Consider the following 18734-nt stretch of genomic DNA (forward strand, 5'->3'; position numbering starts at 1 on the left):
AGTCACTGTGGATTGAACTATAGGAACCTGCAGCATGTTTTGGTGCCTTGGATTTGAAGAGAACACGTTATTTCCAGAAAAGTGAAAGGACTCAGAGTGTGGACCCAGAGGAAACATCTGGAAGAGAAAGGGAACATCTCAGAGTCTCAGGGCTCTTCTACCCTGGGAGGGTGGTGACCAAGGGGGTATTAGCAACCTACCAGGAGAGTATTCTGGGAGGGGGGTTATTTCTTCAGCAGTCGACTTAATAACCACTGCAGAGTTTTACCAGAAAGTAAACTTCTCTCGTGACAGTGTAGAAACTTCTGGGTGGTTCCAGTTCCTGGACATTCGTTCTATTTAACTCAGCTGTTCTATTTAATAGGCCATCACTTGTGTATTTTCTAAATAACTGCACCTCATTTGCAGGGTTTTTGTGGCTACAAAGCCCTTACACATACACTAGATTATTTGGTCCCGTGACACTCCTGTGAAGAAACTAAGACTGGAGACCTTGCCGTTTGCCCAAGAGGCACACGGACGGCAGGTTAGTGGAGGAACAATGGCTTGAACCCAGTCCCTGACTCAGGTCCTATATTGCGTACCACAGGCGGCTCACACCAAAGGAAGTGTTTCTCCAACAGGCTGGAGACACATGGCAAAGTGTGATGGGGGTTTTGAAAGCACTCAGATGTCATTTTAAATAATCTATGTGCCGTTCTTCTCAGAGGCATGTTTACCTATTTTTCTTCTTACCACACTCCATAGCAGAAGGTGACAGAGGTGAGCAGCAACTTAGGGTAATGATTGCTAGCAATCGATGATATGGTATTTACTATCTGGTAGACACCAAATACTTCGTGTGTCGATGCGTTTGTTTATTTCATGTCACAATAAGTCTGTGAGACAGGTACTATAATGATCCCAAATTTACAAATGTGGTAACCGAGGCACAGAGAGGTCAAGAGACTTCATTAAGGTCTCACAGTGGGTTTAGTGTCTGATATTTGTCTTCTTGACCAACATTGTTTTTTTTTTAACCTACTGACTTTTTACCTATAAGATTATTAAGCCATTTGAGTACAAAGGAAAGGCCTCAGTATTGCTTTCTAGAAAATACTCTGAAAACCCTGGGTTTCAAAAAAATTACTTTTCTTTCTAAAGTAATTTTCTAGAAAATTACACTCCTTGAATAGGCAAACCATCAGCACAGCACAACACTCACAGCTACTAAGGAGAGTATAAAAAAGTCAGTCTCGGGCTCCCCTGGTGGCGCAGTGGTTGAGAATCTGCCTGCCAATGCAGGGGACACGGGTTTGAGTCCTGGTCTGGGAAGATCCCACATGCCACGGAGCAGCTGGGCCCGTGAGCCACAACTACTGAGCCTGCGTGTCTGGAGCCTGTGCCCCGCAACGGGAGGGGCCGCGATAGTGAAAGGCCCGCGCACCGCGATGAAGAGCGGTCCCCGCACCGCGATGAGGAGTGGCCCTCGCTTGCTGCAACTAGAGAAAGCCCTCGCACGAACCGAAGACCCAACACAGTCAAAAATAAATAAAGTAAATAAATAAATAAAGTAGCTATAAGAGCACCCAAGCCCTTACATTAAAAAAAAAAAAAAAAAGTCAGTCTCCTTCCATCCTGTACCCCATCTGCTCTGTTCCCTGCTCCAGAGGCATCTGCTGTTAACAGTTTCTGGTGTTGAAAATGATGTTTGGAGATTCGCTTTCTTATCTGTGATTAAAGTAGAGAGAAATGATGTAGCAGGGGCCACAGCTGCGGCCTCAGCCGTGTCCTCGGTCAGGACTGAGGTGTCTCTGGGCCGTCTGGCACACTGGCAGGGCAGCCGGCCAGAAGCTAGAGGGCGGGGAAAGTGAGGAACTACCTGGGAAAGATGAGGGCCTACAGGGAGAAGGAGCCTGGTCCCACATCGAAGCTCTTAGGCTTAGTGAGGGGAGAGGGGGATTCTGAGGAAGCCATGGTGAGTTCCTCGGCTCCCATGGCAGATGCCCTGATGGAGTCATTTCTGAGTCGTTAGGGTTGGAGGGAACCCATTGGGCTGAGGCTGCAAGGGCTGTGGAAGACACTAAGTGCTGCATGGGGACCCCTCCGTCACAGCAAGCCTCAAGAAGGAGGAGAGCCTTACTTCCTCAGCTCAGCGTAGATCTCTGGAGAGTGTTGGCACCTCTGAGTTTCCTGGGAGTGGTGATGGAGGGTCACTGAGGCAGTAGGGCCTCGAGGATGCACAGTGGGTGTTAGAGGTAGGCTTTACAGGTCAGCCTCTCCTGGGGGCTCCAGAACAAGAGAGGAACGAAAGGGCAGGCTCAACTCCACAAAATGGTAGCTGCATATAATAAACACATATGGGATAAAAATGTTTGCTGATTCTCCTGATTCTTTGTTATTCTCCGTGCCCGAATTGGCCCTTTTTCTTACCTTTTCCTGTCCCATTCCTGCTTATCCTTTAAGATGTGGTCAGGCAACTTCTTCTCTCTACCCCTACCCCACCCCAGCCCCTGTATATCTGTCATTACCTGACTTGTATTAAAATGATCTGCTAATGAGTCAGTCTGAGACCATGAACTTCTTCTGTTTAGGGGTGGTTTGGATTAGTTTTGTAGTTCCAGTGCCTGGATTTCAATAAATACATTGAGGAAGTGTAGAGTTCATGCAGGATGCTCTGAACTACACCAGGCGTACCATTCCTCCTTCCAAAAGTTCCCTCAAAGATAGTTTGGGCAAGCTAATGGTCTACTTTTTGCTAGCTTGGCAGACAAGAGAACTTGCCTTTAGATTGAGAATGGGGCTAAGATGTTTGCTAAACTGTAGGCGATTTTGATTTAAGAATGAGCATATTTGGAACAGACCACACTGGAAAATGGGCCACATTCACACGTCACCATAACCATTTAATTATCTTAGATAGTCATCAAAGTACTGACTGTATTACTCAAGTTTGGGTCACTGAAAAAAAAACCCAAAAAAATAACAAACCCAATTGAGAAATCTCATCCTGTTTCTGTGAGGGAAATGTTCTATGAGTGTCTATTCAGATAGTCTGAAGAAAGACTCCATATTATTATTTGTTCCCCACCTCATTGTTTGTTTGTTTGTTTTTCTTTTTTCCAATGTCTTTCTGTATTCCAGATGTGGTGCTTTAAATAATTTGACTTGAAGGCAACATTAGGATATAGAATACGGGCAATGCAGAGACTGATAAGTAAATACCTAATTGTTTCTAAGTGACAGAGGGGAAACAGACCGTAACTAGTACACTTCTGGCATGTAGCCCTTTCTGTCTCTTTGGTAGATTGTCAGGGCCATAGGAAAAAATAAGTCTGAATTCTGTGAGTAGGTTCTGCTTTGTATGGTCTCAAGTAAATGAACTAAATCTGCACTTAAAGATTGCAAGTCCACATGTAATGGTGCAAGCTGAAGGTTCTACACTCTGTAAGAATGGTAATTTCCCCCTTCAGAAGGCAAGGAGACAGGAGTGGGAGGGGTGGGTGGGGGAATCAGTGTGTAGGTCAAAAATTAGAATTTCAAGTTCAATCTTCTTAGTCATCACTTTCATTTCTGTCTTCTAGGGAAATCTGACACAGCTAGAAAGCAATGGAAAACACTAAGGGTTGCATCAGTTGTTGAAGAGGAACTGATCATATCATGGAGATAAAAATGATCTCTTTAAAGGGGATTAAAAAAGCTGGTCATTTAAAGGTAACAGTCTTTGGAGTGGGGGGGAAGCTAACAAGGGTTCCAGAGGCCAATTAGTCCCTTGTTAGCAACGTTGGCCCCGTTTTAGAATGAGGAATGGAAGTGTTTTGATGCTCTTCCTCCTTCTCTCAGCATGGATTTGCAAGGTGGGCTGCAAATAAACTTTCAACCCCTTTCAGGGTGTTTCCCTGTAGAGAAAGTTCTAGATTCACTCTGTTGGACAAGTGGTTTTCTTTTATTCCTTCTTTCCTCTACATCTAATATTAGCCTTTGGTGTTCCTGGCACTATATATGAGCCAGGGGAGGGTTAGGAAGGAAGTAAAAGATGTGGCCTCAGAGGGCATTGGAGAAAAACAACACAGTAATGATAAAGTAACATTTGGATAACACTTGAAAATTTAAAGGTCACATCCCATTACTTTACCCCATTAGTTCTCTCCACAAACATGCTGCAAAGCTTTACTGTCTCCATTTTACAAATGAGGGGAGTGAAGCTTGGAGAAGACTTCCCTAGGATCACATTCCCATAGATGACAGAGTCTGAACTTAGAAACAGTTCTCTGGCTCTAAAATTGTATCAGAATCCATTGAAAATTGGCAATTATAGTCCAGTATCTGTACAATCACACGCAGATAAGGCATCTCGAATGCTCGGAGTGGAATGAGGCTCCTCAGGGATGGTATCTTGGGGGAGGATGCAGTGCATGTGGATTACTGAAGAAGCCAAGGAGATCCTCCCGAGGGGAGGAAGGTGGAAAACGGCACGAGAGGAGAACAAGGGCAGGAATGAGCTGCACAAGTGGGTGGGGGGAAGGAGACGGACCCTCCTAGGCAGAAGAAGCTTGGCTGGGAAAGATGAGAGACAAATCTAAGGGACATTGGGGATGTGGATATGAGGGGTAGGGGAAAAGCTATACCTGGAATTTTCTTTCTGTGGCCTCAGGGAGCCCATGGCAGAAGGACTGGGAGCTCTCCTAAGAACGTATTCGGCACTGGTGCTTTAATGGGTAGCAAAGGGGGTTGCCAAATGAGTTATATATAGATTTTGTGCTAGGGAAGTTCTTATGCAAAATGACTAAACACGCTCCATTGACCTGCCTGGTTACTTATAAATGTTGCATACGTGCAACGTTGATGGGAAGTTGATGGGAGTCCAGATGTCATCTAAGAGACTGCTCAGAGAATAAAATGAGAATAAACTTGTAGAAGCTGATGACAATCTGTCCCTCTGTCATAGTGGAGACAGCTTTAGCCATGTTCCCATTAAGCATTTCCTAGATCTAGCACTGTCACCTGGGAACGTTGGGGAGACTGGGTGACAGAGCCTTATTCAAAGGAGGGACTGAGAGCTTGGGGGTGGGAAGAGAAGAGATTGAAGCCGACCTGGATGATCTCTGCAGTTATGTAAATTTCTAGCCATGTATCACTTCGTAAACCACTGAATTCATAGGCCCAATATCACTGTGCCTGGGGGGTCACTCCAGCTACCTTGAAATCTGGGACCCACAGGGCGGGGGGTGGCAGCTGGTCATGTCGAGGAGACTCCTCTGCACAGCGTCACAAGCACGAGAGAGAGCTTCGAACTCTGTGAGAGACGACCCTGGGAACCCACAATAATAGAGTGGGGAGGCTTACGGAGCCTGGAGAGGGGAGTTGGGTTACAGAAGTGCCCTGCCTCCTTCCTCTGCAACTTCCCGAGGTCCCAGGAACACACAACGGAAAGAGACATTCCAAGAGTTAGGGCTTGACTGGCTGCACCCAGAGTCTCACGCGGGGCGGTATTTACCTGATTCTAGGACAAGGATTAGTGTTTGTTTATCCATTTTTGTTAAGCGTGTAGGCTCTAGAACCAGGGAGGGTGCAAGTTTATTAAAATTCTTAGAGCTTGAGTTTCCTCTGTAAAACAGGGATGATAGTAAAGATGAGAGTAAAACAAATGCAGTCTCAGTCGTGGTGAGCAGCAAATGAGACAATGCATGTGTTGCAGCTCGGGTTCCTTGGGACATAGGTTATGAGATGGAGGTTGGCGTGCAGGAAGGTTACTTGGGAGTCCTCTTGGGATCCGTGCCTTTGGGAAAGTGAAGATAGCATTAGTGGGTGAGGGAGAAGGTGAATGGCAGTGCAGTTTAAGGAAGGCGTCACTGATCCCACGGGTGGCTATGCAGCTGCAGTAGCCCTTCAGAGTTACCCTGAATTGAGACAGAGGTGTGGGCCTTATATCCCCACGTTGACCGGTCATTGGATGTGCTGTCCCCGGGCAGAGGGTGTGATCTTCCGCAAAGGAGCCCTTCAGCAGAGGGTCAGGCCTGGAGGGATTCAGTGGCTAGCTGGCAGCTGCCATCACTCTTGGCAGGTGAGGGGAATGAGCGCTTGAGCCCTAAAGGCGGTGGTAAATCTGGGTAAGGCACCACAGATCCACTGCAGCCCACTCTTTGTGCCTCTGCTGCCCTTGTTTTGTAAATAACTTCTGCAAATTGCTCCTCTGGGGCTGCGGGGCTTCTTTTCCTGGGGAAACTTGTAAGAGGAATGAACTAGAGCCTTAACCACAGCAGCTGCTCTGGAGGCTGCAACTGATACTCATTGTCTTCCTTCTCTACTGCCCCTTCTAGCTTCTCCTTCCCCTTAACTGGACCAAGGGCTTACTCGGTGGGTGCCGAGCGGGCTGCGGCTGCTGTACTTATCCCTTTTCCGTTAAGAGACACCAGGAGGCTTACCTGGGTGCCCAACACAGTTTTCCTTGTTCCCCAGTTGTAAAAGCAGCCCCATCACTTCCTGATTCTCAGGGTCAATAATTCATGCCAGAACGGCGACTCCTTTCCCTGTCTGCTGTTCTCTCGGTATGAGAAACATGACATAACTGGCTGGCAGCCACACCGTAGCCTGTAATGAGAAACTTACTGTGTCACCAGCAATGCTGGGAGCCACTGAATCTTTGTAGCATTTTTCTCCTTCCATCTGAAGGGCATGTGTATTACTAAGGCCTCCAACATACTTGCCACTTCTTGCTCCTCAGGTCCAAGTAACACATTGTCACCAGTAGAGTGGACCAATATGATGTCCTGCAGGATGTCCAGGGGGCCAGGCTTCTTTGGACTATATTTTGGCAGAGGCTGGGGGAGTTAACACACCCTTGAGCAAGGCTGTCAATGTGTACTGTTGTCTGTCCCAAGTGAAGGAGAACGGTTTCTGATCTTCCTTTCTGATAGAGATGGAAAAGAATGCATTCTTCCCATCCGTGACTGCAGACTATGAACCTGAGGCAATGTTAATCTGCTCTAGTGAAGATATCACATCTGGCATAGCGGCTGCAGTTGGGGCTAGTGCTTAACTGAGTTTGCCCTGGTCCACAGTCATTCTGCATGACCCACCTGACTTTTGTAGAGGCCAGACTGGTGAATTAAATGGCAATGTGGTAGGGATCACCCCTCCCCCCTCATCTTTGAGATTTGCCATTCCCCTAGGGATCGGATACTGTTTTCAATTTACTATCTGGGCTGGAGTGGGGCAGGGCAGTTTCAGAGACTTCCACTTGGCTTTCCCACTGTAATGTGTGGAGGCTCTGCTGACAACCTAGTGTGTCCATTCTAGTTATATATTCAGGCACAGGGAAAAGGACGACCGGGTGCGTCAGAGGAACCAGCATACCCACTGTGAGCTGAACCTGAGACAGGATCCCATTTACTAACTGGTCCCCATAAACCCCACCCTAATGGGGGTTGGGCATACTGTTGCTTTGGATCTCTGGGTTTCAATGTCAACCTATGTCCTATGTCTAACAGTCCTCAAAATGTTTGGGATTTCTCCTTCTCCAAGTATACAACTACCTGGGTAAATGACCACAGATCCCTTTAGAGATGAATTGAGGTAATCATTACTGTACATACTTACCATGGTGTTAAAGGTCCTCCCTCCTAGGGACCTTGTCTCTCTTTCAGTCAATTTTCCAGATCAAAACACAGACTCAGATCCAGAAATTGAACTAGGGATCATGACTTTTCATTGGGTTGCCCCTAGTCTCTTGATCACCTATCCTTGATTTCCTTTGTATACTGAATATTACCCTTATGTCTTACCCTGAAAGTCCTGTGTTCTAGTACCATCTTTATGGGTTATGGTAATTGTGACCTACTTGCTTCTGGTGGTTAAGGGCACCTAGCTGGCCTCTTCAGAATTCTACCATCCCCATTGCTATCAGTGAGGCTAGTTCTACAATAACATCTCCTACCATCAGACTGGCCTTACAGAGGGTGGCCAGTGATTAATTCTCAGTGATGTTGGTGGCCCTCTCGGGTGCCCAGGGCATTCTTTGTCACTTTGATAAACAGAGTGTCTTCTGTGCCTTCCCATGGAATAAGGTCATCTGGTGCATTTCCTCATCTTGTTTAGTGTATCTACTTTAGCATGCTTACTCCTCTGAACACTTTGATCCCCCTTCCCACTGTTTGCCATGGCAGTTCTGGCATTTCTACTTCACTGCTTTCTCCAAACTTCCAAAATTCACCCTAGATGTGTCTCAGCACTGTCTTCTGGGGTGTTAAATCCTCTGTCACAAACCTAGTATCCTAGTTCCTGCTGCCATGTGCTAGCTGGGTCCTGCAGTTTATTTGAGGGGCATAAACCCTTTCTTTTATTAGATCCAGTACGTACTCCCTCAGTTAGGTTATGCTGTACTTTAACTGTAGTTATTGATGTGATGGTCAAGATGGGAGATAGGAGTAGATCCTGAGAGAGTATATTAGTTTGGTATTGCTGTGTGACAAATTACTCCCAAATCTAAGACCTTGAAACAATAAAATTTATTATCTCCCAATTTCTGTGGGTCAAGAATTTGGGCATGGCCTACCTCTGTGTTTCTGGCTCAAGGTCTCCCATGAGGTTGCAGTCAAGATGTTGGCTGGGTCTGTAGTCATTTGAAGGCTTGACTGGAGATGGAGGATCTGCTTCCGAGATGGCTCCTAACATGACTGTTGGCAGGAATTCTTAGTTATTTGTCGGCTATTGGCAGGAAGCCTCAGTTCCTTGCCACGTGGTTCTCTCCATAATGCTGCTTAAGTATCCTTACAACATAGCAGCTGGCTTCCCCCCCCAAGTGGGTGATCCAAAAAAGAACAAGTGGGAAGCCACACGGTCTTTTATGACCTAGCGTCAGAAGCCACACCTGGTCATTTCTGCAATATCCTTGGTCACAAAAGTCAGCCCCATTCAGGGTAAAAGGGGACTATGGAAGAGTGGGAATATCAGGAAACAGGGGCCATTGGAGCCATCTTTGCGGCTGACTACCACAGGGCAGTATGTGTTGTTTTGGAAGAAGAGGCCTCAGCATTATCTTCGGGTAAGGGTTGAGTGCTAGCCTTTGATAGAAGGAGTGAGCCAATTCTGCAGACCCAGGGCATTCAGGGAAATCTGGGGATTTGAGGTTTTTTAGTACATCAACTTATATGTCCCCATCCCAAGTGCCAGAGTCTTGCCTCTTCCTAATCAGAGACCAGATTCTGATGTGGAACAACTTGTGGGTGGAGAATTCAGTCTCTTCTGGGGCTCTGCTATTCTTATAATTAAATCCTGGGTCTGATGCTCAGTTTTTTCTGCCCTCCGGCTGCAGGATATATGAGAGTTTCTTTATATGCTTCCAAGGAGGCCTTCTGGTGTTAACGTTTAGCCTTCATTGGTTTGGATTAATCACACTCAGTCTTTCATTGTCTTCTCCAATGCATCTCTTATGATCTTCTTATGATCAGTATTTACCCCATCTCTCAAATGCTTGAAAAATTGCACCTGCCAATGCATTCCCTTCTGTTTCCCACCCTAGTTCACCCTAGAGAAAGTTTTAATATTTGCGCTGCTAATACATTTGAGGATCTATTAGTGCTTCATCTTATCAATGGAGATGAGGACCTCGTTGTAGCCTGTTTTAATGTCTGTTTTTTGGGGGGGCAACTCCTGCACCTTTTTCAGACAACTGTTGCCAGACAAGTTCACTAAGAAACAGGCTCTGAGATGGAGATTTGTATGCTGAAAGGTAGCTGGGGAACAATTTTGTGAGTGAAGGAAATAAGCTGGGGCAGGAGGAGAAGCTGAACAGCAATGCAGTTACAGTTCCATGGGCTCAATCCGTCCTGTGGGCTGCTTTCGATGTGGGATGACCCTGCAGAGTTGACCAAAGCTGAAGCAAGAATGCTGGGCCTTCATGTCTCTGCTCTTCAGTTATGAGATGGGGCTGCCTCCAGGAAGGGATGAGACTTTGGGGAAGGCAGCTCTCTTCAGCTGAGGGAAATTCCAGGAAGGATTCATCTGAGAGCTCCCAGCCATCCACAGTCCCAGCATCTGGGAGAATAGGTGCCTTAATTCTGAATGGAGTGGTGAATCTGGGGGGCACAACACAGCATCAGGGCTGAAGCTAGGTTAGGTAAGGCAAGTGAGGTCCCCAAGGCACAAAATTTAAGGAGGCACATGCTCTCAAGTGCCAACCTGCACATCCACAGCCCTGAGAGTGAGTGCCTCCTGAAATTTTGTGCCTAGCTTGTCTCACCTCACCCAGTCCTGGCCCTGCCCAGCATCCCCTACAGTGTGCGGTATAGGGCCTGGCATATGGTGAGCGCTCAGAATTATTTTGAAGTTGTCTGTGCTTACACAGTTCAGCACAGGTGTTCTGTCCACATAGCTGGAATGGAACAGCTGGCTGAGTGAAAGCAGCTCTTTAATCCTTGCTCTATCTTTGTTTGATAAGGAAGGCATCTTCTTTTTAGTGCTGGAAATGCCCTTCTGGAAGTGGGGGCTATGGTAGGCACCAGTGGTTCCCTACCCATGGCTCTTGCTAATAGAACTCCAAACTTGGGGGTATCAGAGTGTTGGATGCTTCACAGGAGAAAGATCCCTCCTCAGCCCTGGAAGTGAATTGTAATTGGCCTAAGCCAGCCATGGTTGTCCTTTTCCTCTTGCCTATGATTGATTTAAGCATGGGCACTAGGTAAAATCCTGACCAGTAAGATAAGGGGAAGTCTGCTGGAGGCTTCTGAGTAATATTTTCCTCATTGATAAAAAGAAATTCTCCCAAAGAACTATTCTGTGGATGTTGCCTATACTTGACTCTTAGGACTGTGGCAGCCATCTTGGGGACATGAGGGGAGCCAGCTCACAGGTTGTATTGGGCAGGGTTCTCTAGAGAAACAGACCAATAGGATATACATATAGAAAATGACTTAATATAAAGTGTTGGCTCCCACAATTACGGAGGCTGAGAAGTCCCATAAACTGTTATCTGTAATCTGGAGGCCCAGTGAAGCCAGTGGTATAATTCAGTCTGAGTCCAAAGACCTGAGAAATAGGACAACCGTTGATGTAGATTCCAGTCCAGGTTTCAAGGTCTGAGAAGCAGGAATGCAGAGGGCAGGAGGAGATCAATGTTCCAGCTCAAGCGCTCAGGCAGAAAGGGTCGAATTTTTCCTTCCTGCCCCTTTTGGTTCTATTCAGGCCCTTAATGGACTGGATGATGCCTGCCACGTTGCGGAGGGCAAACTGCTTCACTGAGTCTGCTGATTCAAATGCTAATTTCATCTGGAAACACCCTCATAGACACACCCAGCAATAATATTTAGCCAAATATATGGGCATCCTGTGACCCAGTCACGTTAACACATAAAATTAACCATCACACGTCCACCCCTTGTCAAGTTGGCATCCATATGCTTCTCCTTAAACCATATTTAATTTTCAAATAAAGACAATAATAAGGTTATAATTCTTTCTAACATAATAACTATCCTGCAAACAACCAAAAATGCATTAATCCCTTCCCCAGAAGAGGAGGAAAAGTCCTTGAATGGTGTTTCTTGATATTCGGTAACTTAAATACTATGATGTAAAATTAACGATATTGAAATACTGATGTAAAGTCAATACATCTTATTTTAATAATGAGAGGAAAGAGAACAAAGACACATGTATTCATAGCCAAATATGGAGGAAATACTCATGACAATTACAGTCCTTATTTCTATAACTGGTCACATGGTCATAGCTGGTATTTATAACTACCTTCTTCCACTACCTACTCTGTATTCTCTTTCTGTTTAGCAAGTACCTCAACTGGTTGTGATTCTTTACCCCGTAGGGTGACCCAATCCTTTATTCCTGAAGAGTCTGGGCCATTCGTAGTCTTGGGTTGTTGTGGTTTTTGATTGACCTTAATCACAGGGTATGGTAGTGCTAGAAGATGCCCTAAGGGACCTCCTGTAGACAACTCTGACGATGAAGTTCCATTCAACTCAGACAGCCAATCCTGGCCTTGGTACTACTGTTGGCTGACACCTGTGTTTGTCACTGTATATCTCTACCTCACAGGTACTTTTTGGGATATCTGTCCAACTCACAAGCCAATACATCCCCTTTTCTAAGAATTGATTCCTCTTCCTATATGGTCCATGGGCAGTCAGGGATCACTGACAGGTCCTGGCCATAGCTGACTGCTGCAGGGGTGGACCCCTGATCTAAACCAAACTGGTCATTTTCTCTGTTGGGATTTTGTAGTCATGACCATGAGAAACAGGCATTCTCTATGGTTCCATCCATAATGTGTAAACTTGGAAGCTATGGGGTGGCCATCTTCTGCCCACCATGAAAATGGATAAGGAAAAAAAACAAAAACAAAAACAACAACACAACAGTCTGCCGAGAGAAGGACAATTTTCTCCTTGCCTCCAGTCTTTGGCCTTTCCCTTGAGCATGTGTTACACATTTCACCTTTGTCCCTCATTTGGTTACTCTGTCACATCCTGGCTTGCATTGATATCACTGTTTTGTACATGTATTGCTTTTCTCCTCAAGTATATTTATTCTAAAGTCTTTCATTTTCATAAGTGAGGACTCGATCTTATTTTCAATCAGCAGTCAATTTAGAATCATCAACTAGAACTGTACGAATGCTGTTATTTGAGCACACAAAGATAGTACTAGAGCAGAAAGCAGAGGAGCCATGATGCCTGGGGTTTGATACATACACTCTCATTCACTGTGTGTGTGTTTATCCTCTCTGCCTTTGTTCTGTTACAGTCTTTGTGTATGCCCTTGCCTCTGCACTTCCTCTGGAAGCTCTGTTGCCAAGATACAAGGAAAGGCCAAGCTCTTGATGTGAAACTCAATGTTAATAAGAGAAGTGGGAAGGAAAGTTGGCAGAGATCAGGTGTTCTTTGGTTCTGCTTAAATTCATACCAGAAATGAGTTTTTGACAACACCAGGAAAATTGGAAGGGTGCAACAATGACTAAGGTAGTAACGTTATTCTGTGCCAGGAGTATTACAATAATGAGAATGGAATTGGTGCTCAGTCCTTGGCTTGAATGCAGTCAACCCTGCATTGCAGTGGTTTTGATTCAAGCGAAGGCTTTAGATAACAATGAAGAGTGGTTTGGGAACGTTGGAAACTGACACATGTACTTGATACCAGGATGATGGGTGTTTAGATTTTAATTTTTATCTTAAGTTATTATAACATTAATTTTAAAATTATTTTGATATGGAAATCAAGCTATCATATCCACATGTATCAATGCTATCCAACTAAATATGTTAATTTGCCATTATCTCTAAAATTTTTAGAATAATTAAGACATCCTTTTTTTTTTTTCTGGCATTATTGCCTTCTCAGTGCCTAACATCCTGCTTTATACACTGTGTTAAATAAACACTTACACCTGTGCATGAGTAAACAGCTAAATGATCATTTAGAAAAGCGCTTCTCCAATTTTAATGTGCATTAGAATCACCCAAGGATCTTGTTAAAATGCAAATTCTGTTTCATTTAGTAGGTCTAGGTGGGGCCTGAGATTCTGTATTTCTAACAAGTTCCTAGGTGATGCCTACACTGCTGGTCCAAGGTCTATATTTTGAGCAGCAAAGATCTAGAAGACTAGACAGAAAGTTCTCCATACAGATCATCACCCGTTGGTGATTTTCCTCCTGTGTCTGAGTCAGTAGTAAGGTGAGTTAAGCAGTGAATGCAGGTGGAGATCGAGAAACCTGGGTCCTTGTCCTTATCTCGTCACTAATTAGCCCCATGACTTTGGGCAGATCCCTCACTCAGTCTCTTTGAACCTCAATTTCCAGTTCTGTAAAATGGAGGAGTAGGGCTTGGATCATGTTTCAAGCTGTCTTGAGGAACCCTATATAGTTCTACAGAGAAGCTTCAGGGACCCCCAAGAAAAAGTGTGAGGAGGAAGAGGAGCAGTGAAGGCAACGAAGAAGGGGTCATTCTTGAGGAAGGTGGGAAAACAAGCAGGAATGTGTCCTGTCACCAAGAAGGTGGGTTTAAGAAGGATGCAGGGGTGGATTGTGCCCAATGCTTTCATTCAATTGTCATTCAACACAGCATTTAAGGCCAGCATGTTTCCTGCTCCTGGGATTTCAATGCATGCATATTCTAAGAGGTCTGAAAATGAATTCTGGACCTGACTCAGTGGTTGGTATCTAGATCACTCTTAAGGGCAAAGGAAGAAGGAAGGGAAATACCACTGAATGAGTTAGCAGCTGCAAAAGCTGTCCCACTGTTCCTGGGGTCTGATCTACTCTCCCTCCTTCCCTCTGGTTTCTCCAGTGGACCTTTTTTTCCCCTGCCAGTGGCTACTTGGGAACAGGGAGACGACTGATTCATTCAGTTGCCATTCTTGAGCAGAGCTCCAAGAGGAGATGAGGGTCAAATTCTGACCATGGGTGAGACATACATGCTGAGATTACTATTATGTCCTCTATTAATTTCCAGGAAAGAGAGAAGGGGAAGAAGAAAGGAAAAATTTCCAGTGACACATTTCTATTGTTTGAGAACATTTTTTCTCATCCTGTACATTAGAATCACCTGTAATGCTTTAGGAGACTACTGACGTCCAAGTTCCAGCCCCAGAAGTTCTGATTCAGTGGGTGTGAAGTGGGACTCAAGCAGTGTGTGTGTGTGTGTGTGTGTGTGTGTAAGTTTCCCAGATGATTCTAATGTGCAACCAGGGATAAGAACTGGTTTGGCACTTAGACTTAGCATTTCCCCTCTTCTTTCAGTGTGACTGTGGGCAATTTGCACTGAGTCTGAAACTGCTCAGTAAGATGCCTGTGATGGATGTAGATTATTTAAAGGCCATCTTGATCTGGACAGAACTGTTATGTTAGCTTTCTGTTAAAAAGTGATTGTTCCCAGGCTCCTGCAATGTTTCAGCCTTCTCAGGTGACTCTGGTGGGTGCCTCCAAGGCATAACAGTGGGTTTTAGGTAGCAGGGGATTCAAGCTGGTTCCAGGGACCCAGCAATTCTTCCCCTAACTTCAGCTTACATGGAATGTTTTAGCTAAGCATAAACTCTCTAGATGGTAGGGATTGTGTCTGTCTCAATTTGCCAGACAAATGTGCTGGAATCTCGCCGTTGTATTCTTCTGCTTGGGAGTGAAATTTAGAGCCAGATCTCTAGGACCCTAGAGTAGGCGCCACAGTGGGGCCCAAGCATTGCATACCATGACCTCATTCAAGTGGTGACTCTCTCTCTCTTTTACTCTCTTATCTCTTCTCATGGTTTTGAAGGGGATCAGAATATGCCACCCCCAAGTATGCCAATTTGGCATAAGGATTATTTTGAACTAAAGATATTTGAGATTCAATAGAAGCAGAAGGAAGTCTTCTCAGAGCTTCCTTTATCTGACTAAAAGCAGAAACTCCTGAGAAATAAGGACTGTCATAAATCCCCTCTGCTGGGGAAGTTTTATGGCCATGAAGAAGATGGAGAGTTGGCACTAGGTGGACCTGCACAAGCAAACCTTGCCAAGATAACCCTTATCTTCCATTAGTTTCTCTCATATACTTAATTTCCCATAGTTTATAGCTGCTTGAAGCCTAAAGACCCTTCTCCTTTATCTTGATACATCGCTACAATTTATCATTGTTTGTTATAATTGATATATAAGCTCTCAGGCCAATCCACTTCTTTGGGTATTCACTTCTTTTCTAGGAAGTCACTTGTGTCACATAAAAATTAACATTAAATAAAATTTGTATGCCTTTCCTCTTATGAATCTGTCTTTATGAGTCTAATTTGTAGGGCCCCAGTCAATGAGTCTAAGAGAGTAAAGGAAAAATGTTTTCTTTTCGAGCAGATTTAAAACAGCTCTCAAATTTATAGGTCTCTCCCAATTTTTGCATCATGACCTGTTGGAAGCCTCTACTTGGATATCTCATGGGCGCCCTTGAAAATCAACATTTACAAAACTGAATTCATTATCTATTTCTCAAAACGTTCTCATTTTCTTACCACTCCTATCTTGGTTAACAGCAGCAGCTCTGTACTCGCCATCACTTGGGCTGAACACAGCAGAGCCCACTTAGCTTTCTTCACAAGCCATTCATGGAGTAAATATTTATTGAGTGCCTACTATGTGCCACTCATTGTTCCAGCCACTGTATATACAATGATGGATAAGCCAAACAAAGGCCTGCAGTCATGGAGCTTGCAGTCTCATGGAGAGAGAGATAATAGACAATACAGACATTACTTTCAGCTAATGAGAAGTGCTATGAAGAAGGTAAAGGAAGGAGAGACAGAGTAATGGGGGAAGCTACTTTAGGAAATGTGGTCAGAGAGAGCCTTTCCCGGGGCTCAAGGGGCTACTTGAACGATGAGAAGCGCCATGGAAAGATGGGGATTGATTGTTCAAGATAAAGAGAACTGCAAGTGTTTGGACGCTGAGGCTGAAAAAAAACCTGAGAGACCACTGTCTGAAGAGTTGTGGGTCAAGGGGGGATGAAGGGAACCATCTCATGTTGGACTTCTAGGACATGGTAAAGATGTTGGATTTAATTGTGTTTCATTTAGTCCACCTCTTTTATCCACACCTTCCTTTCCACTCTCCTGGCCACATTCTTTGTCAAGATCCTGTTACATTTCATCAGGTCTATTTACCTTCTCAGGTTTCCTAACTCTTCCTGCTCCTCAGGCTTCTTAGCTGGTTCTTCTCTTTTTCCTCCTTACCTTTTCCCTTCTTTTATTCTGTCAATTAATTTATTTATTTTTATTGAAATATAGTTGCAATACAATATTGTGTTAATTTCAGAGGCAGTACATAGTGGTTTGACATTTGCATACATTATGAAACGATCACCATGATAAGTCTAGTAACCATCTAGCTCCATATAAAGTTATTGCAATATTATCAGTATTAGTGACCATATTCCTTATGCTGTGTATTACATCTCTGTGACTTATTTATTTATTTTTAAAAATTTATTTATTTATTTATTTATTTATTTATTTTAAAGTTCTATTTACATCCACATTTTAAATAACTTTTTTTTTTTTTAATTAATTAATTTATTTATTTATGGCTGTGTTGGGTCTTCGTTTCTGTGCGAGGGCTTTCTCCAGTTGCGGCGAGCAGGGGCCACTCTTCATCACGGTGTGCGGGCCTCTCACTGTCGCGGCCTCTCCCATTGCGGAGCACAGGCTCCAGACGCGCAGGCTCAGTAGTTGCGGCTCACGGGCTTAGTTGCTCCGCGGCATGTGGGATCTTCCCAGACCAGGGCTCGAACCCGTGTCCCCTGCATTGGCAGGCAGATTCTTAACCACTGCACCACCAGGGAAGCCCACTTATTTATTATATAACTGGAGGTTTGTACCTCTTCATCTCCTTTGCCTACTTCACCGCACACACAGACACACCCATTCCTTCAGACAACCAGTGGTTTGGTCTCTGTTTCTATGGGTCTGTTTTTGTTTTGTTTTGTTTCTCTTTTGGATTCCACATATAAGTGAGATCATGTGGTATCTGTGTTACTCTGTCTGACATTTCACTTATCATAATACCCTCTAGATCCATCCTTGCTGTCCCAAAAGCAAGATTTCATTTTTTTAAATGGCTAATATTTCATTTTATACACACACACACACACACACACATACACACACTGCATCTTCTTTATTCATTCACCTGTTGATGGACATTTAGGTTGCTTCCATCTCTTGACTATTGTAAATAGTGCTGCTATGAACATTGGGGTACATGTATCTTTTCAAATTACTGTTTTTGATTCTTCCAGGTATATTTCTGGGAGTGGAATTTCTGGATCATATGGTAGATCTATTTTTAGATATTTGAAGAACTTCCATATTGGATAACTCATACTGTTCTCCATCATGGCTGTGCCAATTTTCATTCCCACGAACAGTGCACAAGGGCTCCGTTTTCTCCACATCCTAGCAGACACTTGTTATTTGTAGACTTTTTGATGAGAGCCATTGTGAGAGGTGTGAGGTGATATCTTGTTGTTTTGATTTGAATTTCTCTAATAATTAACGATGTTGAGCATCTTTTTATGTGCCTGTTAGCCATCCGTATGTCTCCTTTGGAAAAATGTCTATTCAGGTCTTCTGCCCATTTTTTGATTGAGTTGTTTGTTTTTATTGATATTGAGTTGTATGAGCTATTTATATATTTTGGATACTAATGCCTTGTCAGTCATATTTGCAAATATTTTCTTCCATTCCAAAGGTTGTCTTTTTATTTTGTTGATGGTCTCCTTTGCTGTGCAAAAGCTTTTACGTTTAATTAGGCTCCATTTGTTTATTTTTGCTTTTATTTCTTTTGCCTTAGAAGACAGATCCAAAAAAATATTACTACAATTTATGTCAAAGAGTGTTCTGCCTATGTTCTCTTCTAGGAGTTTTATGGGTTCAGGTCTTACATTTATGTTTTTAACCCATTTTGAGTTTATTTTTGTAGGTAGTGTTAGGAAATATTCTAATCTCATTGTTTTACATGGAGCTGTCCAGTTTTCCCAGCACCACTTGTTGAAGAGACTGTCCTTTCTCCATTGTGTGTTCTTGCCTCCTTTGTGTTGATTAATTGGCCATAGCTGTGTGGGTTTATTTCTGGGTTCTCTATTCTGTTCCATTGATCTATGTGTCTTTTTGTGCTAGACCACTCTGGTTTGATTACTGAAGCTTCGTAGTGTAGTCCGAAGTCTGGGAGGATATATTGTCAGAACATTAAACATGGTGCGAGTGGGGAGTAAAAATGCAGTGTTGT

At 44.0% G+C, this 18734-nt stretch overlaps 1 protein-coding gene across 4 annotated transcripts in view; it reads left to right on the forward strand.

Moving 5' to 3' along the window:
• The window catches only part of LOC309665919 (uncharacterized protein), a 186769-nt gene that overhangs the window by 76451 nt on the left and 91584 nt on the right, over window positions 1–18734 (forward strand). The window contains exons 4-5 of one of the 4 annotated variants that reach the window (XM_082472815.1): window positions 3124–3196; window positions 3564–3693. The exons of 1 other annotated variant lie outside the window; for it this stretch is intronic. In XM_082472815.1, the coding sequence (XP_082328941.1) occupies window positions 3640–3693 (54 nt within the window). In that variant the 5' untranslated portion in view covers window positions 3124–3196; window positions 3564–3639. Of the gene's footprint in view, window positions 1–1600; window positions 3197–3563; window positions 3694–18734 lie in introns of those variants that run through there. 2 more of the 4 variants (XR_014266755.1, XR_014266754.1) reach the window with 2 other exon arrangements.

The sequence above is a fragment of the Balaenoptera physalus genome (genome assembly GCF_965194825.1).
Source record: "Balaenoptera physalus genome assembly, chromosome: 8".
In the NCBI taxonomy this organism is placed as follows: domain Eukaryota; kingdom Metazoa; phylum Chordata; class Mammalia; order Artiodactyla; family Balaenopteridae; genus Balaenoptera; species Balaenoptera physalus.